The sequence below is a fragment of the Antechinus flavipes genome, chromosome 1, assembly GCF_016432865.1.
Source record: "Antechinus flavipes isolate AdamAnt ecotype Samford, QLD, Australia chromosome 1, AdamAnt_v2, whole genome shotgun sequence".
Lineage (NCBI taxonomy): Eukaryota > Metazoa > Chordata > Mammalia > Dasyuromorphia > Dasyuridae > Antechinus > Antechinus flavipes.
This window is the reverse complement of record NC_067398.1, coordinates 536,915,662-536,935,842: the sequence shown is the minus strand read 5'-3', so window position 1 is coordinate 536,935,842 and position 20,181 is coordinate 536,915,662. Positions and strand designations below refer to the sequence as shown.

General features: G+C 33.3%; 1 protein-coding gene across 7 annotated transcripts in view; it reads left to right on the top strand.

Annotated features, from left to right (window-relative positions):
- Positions 1 to 20,181, top strand: part of CARMIL1 (capping protein regulator and myosin 1 linker 1) — a 350,539-nt gene that overhangs the window by 270,587 nt on the left and 59,771 nt on the right. For all 7 annotated transcript variants that reach the window (XM_051970591.1, XM_051970589.1, XM_051970588.1 and 4 more), the window contains exons 25-29: positions 1,892 to 2,020; positions 3,442 to 3,573; positions 14,566 to 14,741; positions 17,554 to 17,641; positions 19,828 to 19,977. In XM_051970591.1, the coding sequence (XP_051826551.1) occupies positions 1,892 to 2,020; positions 3,442 to 3,573; positions 14,566 to 14,741; positions 17,554 to 17,641; positions 19,828 to 19,977 (675 nt within the window). The remainder of the gene's footprint in view (positions 1 to 1,891; positions 2,021 to 3,441; positions 3,574 to 14,565; positions 14,742 to 17,553; positions 17,642 to 19,827; positions 19,978 to 20,181) is intronic.

Here is a 20,181-nt window from a genome sequence, read left to right as displayed (position 1 = left end):
CTTATTTATGTACCTGCCTCTAGGATATTTAAACAGTATTCCATTTTGCATTTATACAAATATTTGCAATATACAATTATACAATTACAATTTATACAATACAATTATTACAATTTGACTCCAACCTATTTCCTTTTCAGTCTACTCTCCATGACTAGAATTATCTCCTTCCTAATCTCTGCTTGATTTCTAATCTTAGGATGGAAGATGCTGTAAATTCTTTCCAAGTGAATACAACACATTCAGTATATAGATTCTCACTGATTTATAAACATTTGTTTCACAAATATAAGTTATCAGATAACATACAAGTCTTAAAACTAATCTTAAGTTATTTTGCATATAAAAAAACAAGAATACCTAAACTAATATTGTTGTTAAAGGGAACTGAAAATTTGAAAACGCCATGGGGTATTGCTTGTATTGGATTTTAGTGTTGATTACTGTTTTTCCCTAAATAAATATAGATGTTGAAAAGAAGTAATTGGTCCTTGACTGCCCTAACAGTTTGTAGGTTGTTGTTGTTGTTGTTTTTTTTTTTTAATTGAGGTTTAAATATGAACAAAATCCTAGAATATTATGGAAGTGATCCAGTTATAGTTAATTTGGCAGGAACGGTATATTACATCAGGAAAAAGCAATAATTTTAGATATGTTATTATCTTTATAAGCTAAAAGTGGATACAAAGCAGAGTCTTCTATTTAACCTAATCTTTCTTTCCCTTTATCCTGCTTAATCCAATTTAATCTTGTAAGCACTTATTAAATGTGAAATGTATGCAGAGTACTGTTTTATTCACTGAGGCTACAAAAATGAAACTATAGAGTCCTAATTCTTCATGGAGACCTGGAATAGGGATCCAAAATGTTTATTTACATATATATATATAAAACATTCTAATTTTTCATGGAGACCAGCAAGGTAGGAACCCAAAATGTAAATATATATAAATGTATACTTGACTATTTAAGGAGGGAAAAAGTAATTTTAAAAAAACTACTTTTTACTAAGTAGCTCAGAAGAGGCTTCAGAGGAAAAATGAGCTGAGTGCCGAAGGAAGTAAAGGTGTCAAGGGAATGTATTCCAGGCATATGTCTTGGTTTGGACAAAGGTACAGAGAGGAGAGAGAGAGAGATAAAATATAGAAACTCTGAAGATGATAGTAAAGCCTGAAAAGGTAGATTGGAGCACAATTATTAATAATTTTAAAAACCAATCAAGAAGGTGATGTTTAAGCTAGACATCATAGGGAGCCAGTGAGAGTTCTTAAAGGGAGGCAATAGTCCCCCTTCTATTTAAAAAAAAAAAATTTATAATTATAGCAGTGAATTGAAAGCTCTTCTGTTAATATATAGTCCCAAAACAAATTCCAAGAGTCAAACTACATTCATCCAAATTTCTTCCCACACATTTTATACTAGGATTTGATGTTCAGCCAAATACTGAGTGAGGTTTCAAATTCTTGAATGACCAAAGGAAAATACAGTTATATTTGTTATATCATTCTTACTAAGTCTGGAACATGGAAAACTTTGGGGATACTATGTGTCTTTTTTAAATTAAAGCTTTTTATTTTCAAAATGTATACATAGGTAATTTTCAATATTCACCCTTACAAAACCTTGTGTTCTAATTTTTTTCTATCCCTTCCCCTCACATCCTCCCCTGGACAGCAAGTGATCAAATATATGTTAAACATGGCACTATATTTTAAAGAATTGAATCTTTGTTATATTTTTGTTAACTAGGAAATTCCAGTTTGATACATGTTCATCTATACTTCTAGATTTTCTTTTCTTTTTCATTCTGTGGTATTTTATTTGTTGCATCTGAATATTGGTTGTTAACTCTGTTGTATGCTATCATTTCCCTCCCCATCTTATGAATTAGATGATTGACAGAATATGTGTAAAAGTACAAGACCATCTCAACTCTTTACGTAACTGTGGCGGGGATGCCATCCAGGAAGACCTAAAATCAGCTGAAAGGCTTATGCGTGATGCTAAGAACTCCAAAACAGTAAGTTCACTCCAAGACATATTAAAGTCTGACATTAAAACAACAATTGTAGTCATGGTATAACAGGACTTTTATAAAGTAATAGCTGATGTTTTATTCTTTGTGATGATAAGAATTTTCTCTTTTTGTGTTGATAATTAAAATCAAGCAATAATAATTTCATTTAGCAAATTATTTTAGTCATCTTTCCTACAAACTTTTACCAATGTGTAATAATAATCACAATTGAGCCATTTGATTTCTGCTGTCTTCTCTGGGATAAAATATAGGTGGAAGAACAAAGTCCAGACAGTTTATATTAATTATAGAGTAGATTACCAATCAACTAAAGCCAACTTTAGATTGTCCAAAGAGTTATGGAAAATATTTTTCTGAGAATTCACAACATTTTAAAATTTCAGGGCTAGAAGAAGATTTTAGCAACCATGGAGCATAATAACCCCTCTTCTTTAGTAGATAAGGAATTGATGATCAGAGAAATGGTGATTAATCCAAAGTTCCGCATTAAGTTATTAATAGAGTTAAAACTAAAACTGGTGTCCAGACCTTTTTTCATCATTTGACCTGCGACATAGCATCTCACCCCTACCTCAGGAAGAGCTTTTCCTAAATTAGAATTTGGCCCAGTAATATGATGAAGTGGAGCATGTATTGTACTATAAGTCAGAAGACTTGTGTTTTGAGTTTGCTCGGCCATTATGGCTGTGTGATTTTGGACAAATTATTTTTCTGAAATTCCTTTTTCTTATCCTTAAAATGAGAAGGTTGGACTGATGGTGATTTTTTTGAGTTCCCAAATTTTTTTTTTTTTTTTTGTAAGGCAATTGGGATTAACTGACTTAAGTGATCCAGGGTCACACAGCTAGTGTTAAATGTCTGATACTGTATTTGAACTTTATGATTTAACAATTATTGAAAACCTAAGAAAAACTACCACACTGTAAAAAAAAAAAAACCTGTAAAAATTTTTTAAAAATTTAAGAACTCCAATAAACCCTATGACTAACCACAATTCGAGAAGACTAAAGATACAGTGTGCTTCCTTCTTCCTACTTCCTTGATTTAAAACAGATTCAGGCATTAATTTTCTGTTCCTGCACAATGCAGGCATTTGCTTTGCTTTTACTATGGATAATTGCTACAAGGGTTTTGTTTTTCTTTTTTCTTTTCCTATGAGGAGGCCAGGAATGAAGAAAAATCAATTTTTATTCATTAAGAAATATTTTAAAGTATTTGATTTTTAAAATTATACCTCAACATCCTTTCCTCCTGAAAAATCCTTCACAGGATTGGACTAAAGTATTGGGTTCTTTTTCTTCCTTATAAACCATATAGTTGATAAAGATATAATTCTAGGTTTATTATACTTTTGATATTTATTTTGTTTGACCACTAAATAGTTATTTTCTTTTGTTTTTCAGTTGTTACCAAATCTATACCATGTTGGTGGTGCATCATGGGTAGGAGCCAATGGTTTATCATCCAATTCAATTGAGGAAACGTTAGAATCAATGGCTGGAGAAGTTACAAGGGTAGTGGATGAACAGCTAAAGGTTAATCTTTTTTTTTTTTACATCATCAGTAGCTACAGTAAAAGTAGTAATAGTAATAGAAGTAATAGTAACAGAAAAATAAATTTTTATAAAACATTGTATATGTTCTAGAATTGTTCCAAGAATCAAAATGAAACCCATTGTTTGACTGTTTGCATTCTCTACCCACTTCTCTTTATTGAAAATTGAGATGTTGTTTATCCTTTTCCTGACTTTTTTGAACCCCTCTAATTCTTTCCATTCTTTAAAAGATCATCAGCCAGAATTTATTAAGTCACATCTGCCATTTCTTTTTTTTTAGAACCTGGTTTTAGAACCTTTAGAAAATGAAGTACTTTATTTTACACAAAAGGAAACTGAGATGTAGATATTATTTAAGGTCACAGAGATAAGCAGCAGTGTAGAATTAGAATTCGAACCCTAGTTATCTGAATTTAAATCTCATCTTCTTCCCATCATAGTACATTTATTTCAATATAATGGTAACGGTGTTCTCATTAATGACCTTTTTCTTCTCTAAAGATCCTTATTGAAAAGTCATTGCAATCAATCATTCTGAATGCTGGTCATCTTTTCCTGCAACCTAGAAAAAACAATCCACAAGACTTGCATACCTTCCTGCTTTTGAGCCTAATAGTATCCCACGCTACTGTGAAGCACAGGATACTATGAAGATTTCTGAATCTACAAAATTCCTTTCTTTTCCTAGTTCACCTGTTTAAGTATTCCTTCTGTATACCTGTCTGGAATTCTATAAGCATTTAGCCTGAGGAATCAAATTACTTCTATACATGAAGATTTAGGCAAAACAGGACTAATAATGCAACATTCTAATTGCTTTTTTCTTTAGTAAATTAAAGAAGTTAATGAGGGAGAAAATGTAGATTTTTATAGGAGTTAAAGTCCCTGTCCTCTTTACAATTAATAAGGGAAAATTTTTATATGTTATTTTCAGATTCCTATTAAAAATGAGTATGGTTTTAAATATTTTCTGGGCAGAGTCAGAGAAGAGGTAACAAAATTGTTCTTCTGATGCCTAATTCTTAATTGAAGAACTTTGCAGTTTTCTTCATTGAAGAGCAGTCACCCTGATGAATTACTAGTCCATTTTTAAAAAGCATAAAACACAACATCAAGAATATCTCTTTCAGAACAATAAAACTGATTGCTTTATGAATATAATGACTAAGCTTATCCCTGGGAAAAAATTTAGAAAATGTGCCCACCTCCCAAAAAAATGAGAGCCTGTGTGTGTGAAATGTTGCAAATGCTTTCAGACATGGTTGAAATTTTGGTAGGTTTTGCTTAACTGACTTTTTTTTTTCAATTTTGTTGCAAGAGATAGCTTTATTTCATAGGAAAAAGAGTATATTCAGTCACATTTCTACTGACCAGGCATTGTACAAGGCAATGGGAATATAAAGATAAGAGTGAAACAGTCCCTGCTCTCAAGGAGCTTGCTTTCTATCAGGGGAAACAAAATATTGTGGGTTAGATAAGAAGGGGGAGGAAGGGAGGGAAGGAAGAAAGGAGAAAGGGAAGAGAGAGAAAAGGAAGGAAGTAAGGAGGGAAAGAAAAAGGGCCAGAGGAGGGAAGGAGGGGAAGAGGGAGAGAGGAACAGAGGAAGAGAGAGAATGAAGGAAGGAGGGAGCGAGAAAAACTAATAAAGATACATGATATTTATTTGGGTAAAGAAGGCACTCTCTTCAATGGATAAATGATTGACAGAAGCAGCTACACCCAAAGAAAGAACACTGGGAAATGAATATGAACTATTTGCATTTTTTATTTTCTTCCCGGGTTATTTTTACCTTCTGAATCCAATTCTCCTTGTGCAACAAGAGAACTGTTCGGTTCTGCAAATATATATTGTATCTAGGATATACTGCAACATATCTAACATATATAGGACTGCTTGCCATCTAGGGGAGGGGGTGGAGGGAGGGAGGGGAAAAATCAAAACAGAAGCAAGTGCAAGGGATAATGTTGTAAAAAATTACCCTGGCATGGATTCTGTCAATATAAAGCTATTATTAAATAAAATAAAATTTAAAAAAAATTTTTTTTAAATAAAGAAGGCACTCTCAGTTGAGGGGCAGGAATGGTTTCATGTAGAAAATAGTTCTTAAGCTGAGTTTTGAAGAAAATTAGGGATTTTATAAGGTTGAGTCAAGGAGAAAGCACTCTCTAAACATGAAGGGTAGTGTCCTTCATGATGAAGTGTCCTGCATGAGCATGATAGAATCATAAATTTAGAATTTAGGGACCTAAGAGACCAGCTAGTCCAACTTCCACATTTTATAAATGAGAAAACTGAGGCCCTGACGTGTCATCAAGATGATACACAATAGAGCCAAGGATTGAACTCTTCTTCTGGTTCCATATTCAGTGTTCTTTCTGCTGTATTAAGCTTATCCCCAGTTTGAAGACCAGTTTGACTGGACCATAAAGTTAGCATGTGCCTATTATAATAGTAATGTAGCCTAGGTTGTTGGTGTGAATGTTTGTTCTTCATTCTCTAAGAGGACAATGACATCAGGAGGTGATGTCACGACATGCAAGTAAATTGAATTTGAGTGAGGAAAGGCTGTACAAAGTCACCTGTCTCACTTTCTTCTCCAGAGCCATCTGGGTCCAGAAGCCAGATATGGATCAGGATGATTGGAGATGGCCCTGGATGCTATGGGCGACCTTGATCAAAATATAATAGTGCATTGCCTGTCCTTTCCCACTCCCCGCCCTGATTGTTATTCTAGATTCCTTCCTTCAATCAACTTGAATTTGCTTAACTGTATACATGTTTTTCTATTCTTCCCTTCCTTGTCTTTTTCCATCTCTAGATAATCTATAAAGTTTTTAAAGATGGTAACTGTTTCTGTAACAACAACATGTAATACACACAGTGCTTTACACATGATAATCCCCTAGTAAATATTCATTGACTTGAATTTACTTATTTAACATAGTCTCTAAATCATACATGGTAGGATCATACATTCCTGAAATTTTACCAATAGGAAGTGTCTGTCATAATGATCTTAAGGAGTTACAAACACTTTTCTGCTCATTGTGAATTATTTTTAACCTATCTTGCTTATTTTCCTTCCATACTTTTCTTGGTAGTTCCTCATCATGGAAATAGGATCCATCTCTTGTTATTTCAGGCAGTTATATGTATAAATTGTGTAGAGTAATGAAATGTAAGATAGGGAGAGGCCTTAAATAAATTCAAATCTGAAAAGATACAAGCATAGAAACATATAACTATAGACAAAAATAAAAATAATTATTTCAAAATGACCTGCTGTTTACTTGTTTGACATTGAATGAAATGCCATTAAACCTTTTTTATTTCTTCTCTTCAACTTGTGATCCACGAGCAATGCTTTATTTTCCACCATACTCACAAGGTCGACCATATTCAAAGAAAACATGTTTTCCACCAATTTTATTCTCTTAAATTGACTTTAAATTTTTTTTCCACTCTCACCTTTTTTTTTTCTTCACTGATTCTCCTAGATCTCAAATTCCTTTCCCATTTGGTACATAATTTGTCATTTATAATGGCAGACTTTTCCATCAAAACCTTTTTTTTAAAAAAACATTTTTATTAACATCTTTTATTTTTACATTGTCTAAATTTCCCCATATCTTCTTCTTTCTTCCAAAGAACCATTAGAGGATTAAGAAGGAAAAAAACATAATAGCAAAACTGAATCAATAAATAGAAAAAAATCTTAACATATATAAAAACCTACACACCTTGATCATTCATCCTTCTCTCTGTAAAGGAGATGGGAGTTATATCTTCTCGTCTTATCTTTGGGGTCAATTTTATTTGTAATTCTGTGGCATTTATTTTCTGTTGTTTTGTGCTTGTTATTAAAATATACATTTTATTTGTATACTTCCAAATTATTTTCCATAATGGTTGAAGCAGTTCATAGGTCCACCAAGAATTCATTAGTGTAGCTCTGTTTCAAAACTCATCCACCATTGACCATTTATATGCTTTGTCATCTTTGCTAATTTCTTAGATGTGAAGTAAAAGATTTATTTTGATTTATATTTCTCTTATTTTTAATGACTTCTATATAATGGACATTTAACTAGAAGATCTCCTAAATCCAATTTAATTCTAAATCTTTGCGTAAAGGTGTAATTACTGTAATTACCTTTTTACTTTTGTGATCTATTCATCTATATCTTCATTTTTTTCATTTTGGATTTTTCTGACTAAGAAATTTGTGCCCAGTAATAGTAACATTAAGGGACTAGTCTGGAGCAAGTTTCAAATAACACTTTTAAAAATAATCTACCAAAATTCCTTTTTAAGGAGAAAACATGAAAGAGGTGTCAGGTAAATCCTGGATTTTTTATCATATTTTTCCAGTAAGAGAAAAATGGTAGTGAGAGTAAGGAAATTCCTGTTTTAGGATAGGTACATTACTATCTCTACATTGAGCATTGCAGGATTAAGGTGAATCACACTGTGGTTTTAAATTTTTTTCTCTTCTCCAGTAATATTTTCCCTTTTTACTGACATTGACTCTTAAAATCACTAGAGATGAATATAATCTAAATGTTTTAATATAAGGAAAATTTCTTTTTTTTTTCTTTATGGATACTTGAATTTTAGAGCTTGTTTTAAAATCAGAAATTTCTGATCCTGTTTGGTGTTAAATCTATGAAAAAATTTTCCTGAGAAATTTCAGGTTCATTTGAAAGAGACTTGTGGAATATGGGTAGCAAAAAGGCGAGTGTTATTTCAGTATAGCTAAGAAATTTCACTAAGCAAGTTGCTTCCCACATCACACTTTTTTTTAATGCAAATGGTTCTTTACTTTATATTAAGAAAGGGTTCCAAAACACTTCAGAAAGTTCAGTGTGTGTGTGAAGTAAAAGTCATTGTTGACTTTCTCCAAATACTGTGGGCTATACAGTGGCAAATGTTAAAATTATTAAACTGTTTTCATGATTAAATACTACATAATTCTCATGAGCTTTTCAAGTCAAGAAAGGCATAGTTTATAACGTCTGTTAGTGACAATTCAATCCAGACAAAGTAAATCTTAATTATCATGCTTTTAATACAGATTCCATTCTTTGTACTCCTGGCACCCATGGTAACACAGTGCCTTGCACATAACAGGTTATTAATAGATGGTTATTTAATTGAATTGAATAGGAAATGGATTTGACTTAAAATAATAAGCCCTTTCAATTTTGCGAAGCACACTGTACATATTAATTCATTTGATCTTCACAGTACCCTATAAAATTATTATTATCCATATTTTACAGATGAGGAAATTGAGACAAAGTTTAAGTGACTTGCCTAGGGTCTCACAGATAGGAAGAGTCTGAGGCAAGATTCAAATGTAAATCTTCTCCACTCACAAGTCTTACATGTGGAATCAAGGGCAATATTTAAGAAATGTTACAAAGGTAAAATCAACAGACCTTGGCAACAGATTGAATTTGGAGAGTGAAAAATAGTGATCAGTTGAAGATGATACATAGGGGACTAGAAGATTGTGCTGTCCTCTATACTAATAGAGAAAAGAAGGAAGGTCCAGTTAGGGGGAAAGATATTAAATACCATTTTAGATATGTTGAGTTTAAAACATTAAGAGGGAGTTTAGCAGAGGTTAAGGTGGGATAGCTAGATGTGCGAATTATCAACATAAAGATGGTAATTAAATCTGTGAACACTGATGAAATCATCAAGTGAAGTAGCATAGAGGGAAAAGAGAAGAGGGACAGGAAAAAGAGCCCTGCCAGACAAATCCAATTAGAGGTGCATGATTTGAATGATGATTCACCAAAGGAGACAGGGAAGGGAAAATTCAGATAGGTAGGAGAAAAACCAAGAAAGAAAACCTAGACAAAAAAGAATGTCAAGATGGAAAGCAAGATCCAAAGGGTTAAAGGCTTTAAAAAAAAAAAAAAAGTTAAGAATAAATATTGAGAAAAGGCCATTGGAATTAATGGAAGAAGAAATCATTCCTATTCCCCACTCTCCCCTTCTAAGGAATCCACGAATTGACTTTATGTTTCCTTCCCTTTTCAATATTATCTTTTACTTGGAACTATGGTTTCTGTTTTTCCTTCTCTTCAGAATAGAAATGCTCTGTTACAGCTACTCTCCTATCCCTTAATCAAGCATGAAAATCTTTTGATACTTTCCATGGATTTTTAATAACACCTAGAAATATACAGAGCATAAAAAGGTGAATCTTTGGAAAGAGCCTTTTGTTCTATGAAATATAGAAGATAAGTTCTTTTGAGTTTTGAAGAAAAGTCCTTACTCCATGAACTCTTGACTGTTGCCTCATAGTACCTGACCTTTAGAATGAAATATGAGGTGGATGGATTAAAAATCAATCTTATGTTTTTAATATTTTGCTTATAAAGCACTTTCCTCACAACAATCCTGTGAAGTTTAGACTTAATATTAGCTGCATTTCAACTCAAGCTTCTAATTCCATATTAGCTATTAAGAATTTCAGTTCTACCTGGAAATTGTTCTTACACTAGAAATGCTACCTGTTAGACTGGTCCTTAGGAATGTTAGAAGAGGGACGGATGACTTCAAGGTTTCATCTTCTTTCCCCCACCTCCTCATGGCTTCTGCTATGTCTATAATTGCAGGTTCTAACCTGTATCAGCTTTGGGCTGAGATCAAAGAGGCATGAGATGAAGGATCATCAGCAAGAGGTTCTTTATCTCTTTAAAAAAGAAAAGATCTTCCTTGTAAGGCTGGAGTGGCAGTGCATTGTCACTATTCAGTTCTCAGGTGGTGGACAAGATCTCCCAAAGTCTGCACTAAGACTTTTGGGATGTCTGTGTAAGTCACACAATCAACTCAGGCAGTTGACTACAACTTATTAAGCTCCAGGCACTTATTAAATTCTTATTCTGTTAGGCACTTTGCTAAGTTACAAAGAAAGAAAGAAGAAGAAAAGTTTATATTATAGTAGAAAAGGGATATGTGTGTGTGTGTACATACATATATAGACTGCATACAGATTAGATGGAATATAACCTTATGGGGAAAGCACTACAACTGAAGATACTAGGGTCAGGTTTCTTCAGAAAGTCAGTTCAGGGAATCTAAAAAGCCGAGGAGAGGAATGAGAGCATTGTAGGTATAGGAGACAGCAAGTGAAAAGACAGAGGAAAAGGAAACAGATTTGTATGAAATTGCAAGTGGAGCGGGATGTCTAGACTATATAGTACATAGGGGAAGTAATATGTAAAAAGATACAAAAGATAGAGATAGAATAAGATGAGTCTTATATGTGCCAAAGAAGAGTTTCTATTTGATCCTAGAGATTGTAAGTAGCCATTAATGTCTGAGAGGTAACATTATTACTTTGGAATATCACTTTGGCAGAAGTTAAAAAAAAAAAAAATGGACCAGCATGAGGAAGAGATTTAAAGAAGAGAAACCAATTTAGGGGTTCGATTTTGTTGTGTTGAGTTTAAGATTAGGACATTCAGTTGAGAATTTTCATTAAGCAGTAGTTGAAGTGGGGTTCAGATGAGAGCCTTACACTGGATATAGAAATCTGGGAATTGTCATCTGATACTTTAATCCACATTTAATTATAAAAGCTTATTATATCCCAATGAGAGACTATTGAGAGAAAAGAAGGTCCAGGACATAACATTGGAAGGCTTCTTACAATTAGAAAGCATGAAATTGGTGAGAATCCAGCAAAAGAAATTGAAAGGTGGTCAGAAAGGTAGGAGGAGAATAGAGAGAGAAGTGCCACAAAAATCTAGAAAGGAAAGAATACCCAAGAAGAGGTGAACAACAAAGGTGGAGATTGAGCAAACAATAAAAAACAACAAAAACATTTAGTTTTGCAACTACAAGTGATGATTGATAAACTTTGGAGAAAACATTTTCAATTGAATGATAAGATAGTAAGCCAAATTGCAGAGGTTTGGGAAGATAAGAAGAGAGGAAGTGTCCATTTTTTGGAATAAGTTTAGCAGAGGAAAGAAGGGACTTTTTAAAAAAAAATAATTATAACTTTTTATTGACGGTACATATGCATGGGTAATTTTTTACAACATTATCCCTTGCACTCACTTCTGTTCCGATTTTTCCCTTCCCTCCTTCCATCCCCTTCCCTAGATGGCAAGCAGTTTTATACATGTTAAATATGTTATAGTTTATCCTAGGTATATGTGTGCAGAACCGAACAGTTCTCCTGTTGCACAGGAAGAATTGAATTCAGAAAGTAAAAAATAACCTGGGAAGAAAAACAAAAATGCAAACAGTTTACACTTATTTCCCAGTGTTCCTTCTCTGGGTGTAGCTGATTCTATCCATCATTTATCAATTGGAACTGAATTAGATCTTCTCTTTGTCGAAGATAATTTTTCCATCATAATTTCCATTTCCAACATAATACATCCTCATACAGTATTGTTGTTGAAGTGTATAATGATCTCCTGGTTCTACTCGTTTCACTCAGCATCAGTTCATGTAAGTCTCTCCAAGCCTCTCTGTATTCATCCTGCTGGTCATTTCTTACAGAACAATAATATTCCATAACATTCATATACCACAATTTACCCAAACATTCTCCAATTGATGGGCATCCTTTCATTTTCCAGTTTCTAGTCACTACAAAAAGGGCTGCCGCAAACATTTTGGCACATATAGATCAAAGGGACTTTTTTTAAAGGATGATTTCCAATAGTAGCTGTAGGTGGCAGAGAAGGAAATCAGTAGATATGGAGAAGTTGAAGATTAGAGAGAGTGGGATGGCAGAGGAGGCAATCTCCTGGAGAAGAGAGAAGAAACATAGAACCATAAAAGGTTTCCCACATCAAAGCCTGAAGAGAAGCAGGATATAGTTTGAGATATTATTAAAGGGAAGATGATAAGGGGAGAAGAAGGAGCTTTCAGCAAATGACCTCAATTTTTCCAATAAAGTATGAGAGGAGGTTCTTAACTATAAAATGGGTAAAGAGGACATTGTAGTATAAGAAGAAAGGAAAAGTTTTTGGAACAACTGATTATAGTGGGTGGAATAGAGAAGGTAATAGGAAAGAGCATGAAGTTATCTTTCAAGGACTGGTGATAAGACCACGGTGTAAGGAATTTGAAAGCAGAAGATGGAATGGAGTAGAACTTGTTCTTAATGTTAAGGCTGGAAAGAAGAGGAGAGTATCATAATTGTCTATAAATAATTGTTCATTATGAGTGCCTTTTGTAGGAGTGTCTGTATATTGCATCCTAATTACACAGCCATTCGTAACTAAAAAGAACTTTTGAAAATGATCTAGTCCAAATAACCCTTTAATTTTTCTGATGAAAAATTGAGATTTGAGACATTACGTCTCAAGATCCCACAGCCAACTAGTAGCAAAACTGTTGGCAGAAACTTATCACAGAGAATATAGGTTGTAGTGCTAGCTCAAGTATTTGCTACCTTTTAGGACCTTGGATAGGTTATAATGGTGGTAGTGGAAATAGTAATGGTGATAGTGATGATTGTGAGGATGCTTACTGTGATTATAGCTAGCATTTATGTAGTTCTTTAAGATTTGCAAAACATGGGACAGTTAGGTGGCATAGTGGATGGAGCACCAGCCCTTGAAGTCAGGAGGACCTAAGTTCAAATTTGATCTCAGACACTTTCCACTTCCTAGCCATGTGACCCTGGGCAAATCACTTAACACCAATTGCCTCAGCCCCCCCCCCCCCAAAAAAAAAAAAAATTGCAAAACACTTTACAAGTATTGGCTCATTTTATCTGTATGACAGCCCTGGGACATAGGTGCTATTCTTATCCCCCTTTTACAGATGAGGAAGTGAAAACAGACACATATAGGTTAAATCATTTGCTGTTAAGTACATGAGGCAGAATTTAAATTCCAATCTTCCTGACTTTAGACCCTTTTTATCAATTAGTTGCCTCTTAAGAGATTTCTAAATGTCCTCCTGGTTCTGGATCCTGTGGCTGAAAAGCATGAAGGCAGGGCACAGACTATTTGCCATGAAGTTATTCTGAAGCAGGAGGCTTTTTATCTTCCTAAAGATATTTTCTAATGTTTGATCTTAAAAGCAAACAAGCATAAAACTAGCCTTTTCTTTTCTTGTTTGTTAGGATGGTTGAACTTAATTGGAACAATGTCTTGATTTCTTTCAATGATATTTCAGTGGAGGGGGTGGAGGGAGGGAGGGGAAAAATCAGAACAGAAGTGAATGCAAGGGATAATGCTGTAAAAAATTACCCTGGCATGCATTCTATCAATAAAAAGTTATTTTTAAAAAAAAGATATTTCAGTGAAACTTAAAAAGTTTTAAATCCAAATAAAATGATAATAAAGATGAAAATTTTAGTTCCTGGAATTCTCTTGTTTTACTTGATACTACAAATGGTATTATAATAATCATAATTTATATTGTTATTTATAAAGTTATTATAATAATTAAATTTATAATCATAAATTTGGATGCCGTTTTCATTTTCTGTGAAGCCACCTGGCCACAAGTAAAAAATGGCTTAACTTATTTTGTTGCTACATTGGGTTTGCATGAGAGTTCTTTCTCAAAAGATCTAAAATTATGATTATACCCTTTGTGCTTATTTCTGGAATCCAATTTTCAAAATGTGCGGGAGAAAAGCTTATAAGTGCAAACATGTGGGACAAATGCTGCTTTAAAGATTTTAAACACTTTTTGTCATGAAATATAACTGATAAACCATTTTAAAAATACTGTTTTAAAATTCCTATAGCTTCTTTATTCCTAGCATATCAAATTTAATCTGGTATATGCAATCAAAGACTATTAATATGTTACATACCAGGATTCTATTATTCTATTCATTTGTGAGTTTCAGGCATATGGCTGCTATCAAAAGTCTTCACAGTCACACATAATGACTTTCCAGTTTTAGGGAAATTCTAGTATGTACATCCTTATGTTATCCTGATGTTGTTTCTCTCTATGCTATATTTCAGGCATTACTTGAATCCATGGTAGATGCTGCTGAAGATCTTTGCCCCAATGTGATGAAAAAGGCCAACATCCGACAAGACCTGATTCATGCCAGCACTGAAAAGATTTCCATTCCACGCACTTTTGTTAAAAATGTCCTATTAGAGCAGTCTGGAATTGATATTCTTAACAAAATTAGGTTCGTTAAAAATTTGAATGTACAATTTCTCATTTCTCTATATACAGTGAACAATAAGATTTCTTTATCTGTCTCACTGTTTTTGTATTTATATATGTGTGTACATATTCATACATACTTTCATGAACATAAGAAAATATTTTGATTGCTCGTATATCTGACACATTCGATATATATAGATGTGTATACATATACATGAGTATATGTATTATATGTGTATATACATCATATATATGTTTGTGTGCATGTAGGTATACACATAAAGTTCTTGGATGAGAATACACATATTACTACCAAAAAATATGTAAGTCGTATATTTCCCAAAGAGAAAATAATATAAATTCCTATATCACTTGTAGATTTGCCATTATTTGCTCTTTTGAATTTTGGTTTTAACATGTGTTCCCTATTTAATGATCTTTTATCATTTTACCTTCATAAATCATTAGCCTTATTTATTCAGAAAAATTCAATCAGTTTTTCATCAGATATTGAAATATTAGATGTAAATATGCATTTTGTCACTGTATAAAGAAACCCATTACAATTTTGCTGTGGCCTCTTGGCTCTTTCAGTACATGCATACTATTAAGTGACTTTGTGATGTTACATTTATGCTAATATAACCTTTTTGGGAATTTACACATTTCCCTATGGAAGTTTGGTGGCTTGTTTTAAAAACAGATGTCACAAAGAAGTTTCCATTTAGTATCTGCAGTCACCACCAACCTTCTTCAAGTTGTGTACTAAGATACTGGTGAGTCTGATCTGATCCACATTAATTCTTCTTATTTTTGTTAAGAAGGTAGTGGTCAATGAAAAACATAGGTTCCTTTAAACCTAAATAATTCACATGACTTTTAGTCATTAATTCACTACCAACCCTTTATAAAAATAAAACAAAATATGAAATGTTGAACCAATTGAGTTGTAACAGAAACTTTATTAGGTCCAATACATAATGTTTTCAGATTCTTAGACTTAACAAATTTGGGAAGTAGGATGATATAGTGGAATGAAATTTCTCTCTGGAGTCAGGGGACCACAGTTCATTTCTCACCTTTCAGACTCACTTCTTCCATGGTCTTGATACAATTTCATTTGGGACTCAGTTTCTTCATCTGTAATACGTGTTAGACTAGATGGACTTTGTGGTCCCTTCCAACTATCAGTACACACATATATACATGTTTTTACACACACACACACACACACACACACCACATAGTGTTGCCTTGATCCATTTTCCATAAAAGTTAAGGCTAGCTGAGGCAAATAAATGATAAATTGAGTGTCCAGCCTAGTAGAAGAATAATTTCTGAGGCATGCATGCAGAAGCCATTTCTTACAGAGACTTTCCTTTTTAGCACTGTCATCTGAAGGCTATAAGCCAACAATTTTTTTTTTTTTTACCTTAGTAAAAAAAAAAAAAAGAAAAATTTTCTTTTTTTATGTGGGTTATCCCCATGTGGTGAAGGAAAAAATAGCAAAAGGTATGACAAATATAAAGAACTTAGGGAGGATACTTAATATATTCTTTGTTTTTTAATTTAATCTTTAGTCTGGGAAACCATAATATAAAACATCAATGAGTTAATGGCTTTCAGTTCTCTCTCTTTGACTGCCAAAGTACTTTCAAAGACCTAAGTGTCTCTGTTTACATTATTGCCCTTGGGTGAAAGGAGATTTTGCCTGATAGGCATAGTTTTGTTCCATTTTAGTTTTATAATATGATACTATTGTTATTATTATTATTATTTCAGTATCTCCTTTGCCTTGCTAGGAAGACTGAAACCCTATTGATTTCAGGAGCTGGCAGAATTTATTCAGTAGTGGTGGGGTTTGGGGCCACCACATGGGTTCACATCTGTGAATATATAGGATCATTCACAACTGAAAACACTCATGGATGTATATTCTTCATAAAGGCCAAACTGTGAAAGTGCTACCTAAATTATCAGTCATCCAATGGGATTTAGAGGGATTAAGCTTCCTTGTTACTGAAAAACACAAGCCATGCTCTGATGCTTCTGAGCCTTTCTCCAGAGAACAGAAAACAAGAGAGTCACTGAAATAGAACATTAGTCCTTTCACTGAACATCTTAGACATGGGGTTGAAAAATTGATGTCTACAACTAGCACAAAAAAGGACCTATCTCCCCCAAGCATCCTTTTTAAAGAGAATTATGGTCCAGAGAGTTGAAATGACTTGCCTTAGTTCATACAACAAGGTAGTAATAGAGGTAGAAGGAGAATACTCAGTTCTAGACTACGACTCTCTGGAAATGCCCCTGAACCCAGGTGTACAAGATGGCCAAGATTAGCAGGAGTGGAATACAGTATCATTTATTTTGTAAAACTGAGCAAAACAGAGACCAGGAAGGAGTATGGGTATTAAGGTAATAACCGAGGCTTAACAAAGCCAGACTAGACTTTCTTAATTTATTCCAGACCTGGTTTGTTTTCATTCTTGTCAATGGATGAATTGTTCCTTGGCAAATTGAACATATGGTCCCTATTATGTTTGCTTTTAGCCAGATGTTTTTTTTATTTCTAACATTAGATCTTGAGTTTTTAAATTGCAAAGGCAGGTTGAAATTGGTAAAGAAATTCTATTACCTTTGTGTTTATTGCAGTATTTAAAGATTATTTTTGGAAGTCCCTAGCTCTGCTCATACATTCTTATATTCCATTTTTAGAGATGGTAACTGGGTCACTGATGATCATATCAGCCCACATTCAAAACTGGTAGGGAGTTCCCTTGTACAAATTAAAATGCTTCTATATATTCTTCCTTTCCTTTTTTACACAGTGAAGTAAAACTGACAGTGGCCTCTTTCCTCTCTGACCGAATTGTAGATGAAATCTTGGATGCCCTTTCACATTGCCATCATAAACTGGTGAGTGCTGGTAGACATTTGAGTTTGAAATATAACTGGGCTATAAATGTTTATAAAATAATTTTACATTACTTTCTTTATAGCTTTGCAGATACACTTTTTTTCCTCTCCTTCATAAAACTGCTAAGTCATGTTATCCAGTTTGAATTGCAGTCTCAAGTCATGCTCTACCCAGTTTTTGAATTATCCAGGCTTTTGCTTTCTTCCTCCTACTTGCATTCTGGCTCTAGTACCATGAGGAGGGGAAAGAGGAAATTAGACCAAATCCAGAGTTACTTCTATTTGCTAGTAACTTAGAAAAAAATATTGGCATGAGAGGACCAAAGCTAGACATCAGCCTAGTCATCTTAACTTCATTAAGCTGTGCTAATCTTGTTCTACACATGAATATTTAAAAATCGGGTATATTTTAAAATAAAGAATAAGATAAAATGTTTAGATGTGGAAAGAAAATGCCTAAGGTAAAAAGAGTATATTCAAAGGAAAGAAAGCTACTGATTTCTGAGTTGGACATTAGGAAATGTGACAAAGTAGAAATTTAAATTTCATTTATATAATTATTAGAATTCATAGCAAAGTAAAGGATTTTGTTTCCAATATTAAGACATAAGAGAAATATTTCAGAAATTTTGTGTCACTGCTTTAGAAGTCAGAAAACCCCCTGAGGCAAAGTAGAAGGTTTTATAACTGTGTTTGTAGTCTAACACTTGAATAGTAGATAATATAACGAAGTAAAAACCTTCCATACAGATTATGAATTATAAGAAAAGTTGCTTCCAGTCAAGTAATTTCAACTGTGTACATAAGAGTTGATTATGAATCAACAGTCTAGGCATGGAATAGTGTAACTGTTGGGTGATAAGAAAGGATTAGACCATAGGATTTTATATAAGACCCTAAAGAATACTAATCTTAAAAGTCCAAGGCAGCTATATCACATTTGTTTTCTAGTGAAAAAAAAAAAAATGAGTCAAAATGAGGGTATAGATCAACCTACCATAAGTAACAATATTTACTATTTGACCTTTCCAGTTGAATCTATTCTCCATAAGCAAAATATAAACAAGCAACACACTCTTATTGCAAGTAAGTTTTAAGCTGGCATAACCCTTCCAGAGCACACTTTAAAATTTGTTTATGACACAAATCTAATATCCACAAAACATACAGATGAAAAAAATGTCACTGGACATTATAGACTGTGGCATCTAAGTGTTTGACTATACTTTTTACTTTTCATGTTGATTTTTGGTAGTTTGTCTTTTTTCATGTGTATGTTTTGGCATTGGATAGAGTTATAACCACTGAAGAAATGTTGATCTTTCCACATAGTTCAGAAACACTTTTTTTCTTTTTCCCTCATAGAAAAATGATTATTTGGAAATATTTTCACTTTCTTAAGTTTCAGTTTAATGTCAGTGCTTCTGGATTTGGAGATAACTGGGGAGAGCCTAATTACTAAAATAAAAAGTAATTTCAAACTTAAACTTCATTGTTGAATAAAATTTGAAAAGCTGTGAAATTCTCTTTATCTTATCCTGAAGTACCCAAAGAATGGTTTGAAATTTCTTTCCTCTTCTTTTACCTTAAAATGTCATAGAATATACTAGTCTTAATTTTATTCTGAAAATCATCTCAGTGCTGGTATATATTTCTTATCACAACATCTTCCACATCTTGTTTGATTGCACATTTAACACATTGAATCAAAATAGAACACTGGCAATTCATGGTTTGTATCTCCAAATTACATTCTTAAAATGAATTAATTAAAACCAACAAATAGTTTGTGAATCGACAATAGTTAAAACAAGAGTGACTAGGGAATTTTTTCCCTTTTCAGATCTTGCTTTATGGAAATAAGAGTTGAGACTATTTCTTTTCCTTCAGTCAACACAAACTTTTTCACTATTCAGTGTATATAGCTAAGTTGCCTTGCAACCGATTCCTAATAAAATAATTGAAATGAGAAAAGTATTTTCCCATGAGAGATATATGGATGGCAAAAGGAAAAACTTACCTGTCTTTAGTATAGGAATATTTTATTCAAAGCCACCTGCCAACCTTGCTCTCCATTGCGCCATCTGGTGGAAGATAGCCACAAGTGTACCAGCAGCCAAATTTCCTTGCTCCTCATCTTTCAGCCTCACCCTGTGCATATTTGACATGTTTTCCTCTTGCCCTAGGCTGACCATTTTACCAGGAGAGGCAAACTTCTTCCACATCAAGAGTCCTTAGAGATTGAATTGGCTGAGGAGAAGCCAGTTAAACGCTCCATCATCACTGTGGAAGAATTGACTGAGATAGAGCGTTTAGAAGACTTAGATACTTGTATGGTAAGACAGTTTCCCATCTATTTGGTTCTTTTTATTAGTTTAGAATTTCATCTTTGCAAAAGCAGGAAAAATAGCTATGGAAAAAGTCTAGCTTATTTCCATGGTAGATATGTTCTTAAATGAAAAATTGAAATGAATAGATAGGAAAACAATTGCCATGACAAGTATTTCTTAGTTCTAATGTTCCTTCCCCAGAATCGTTTC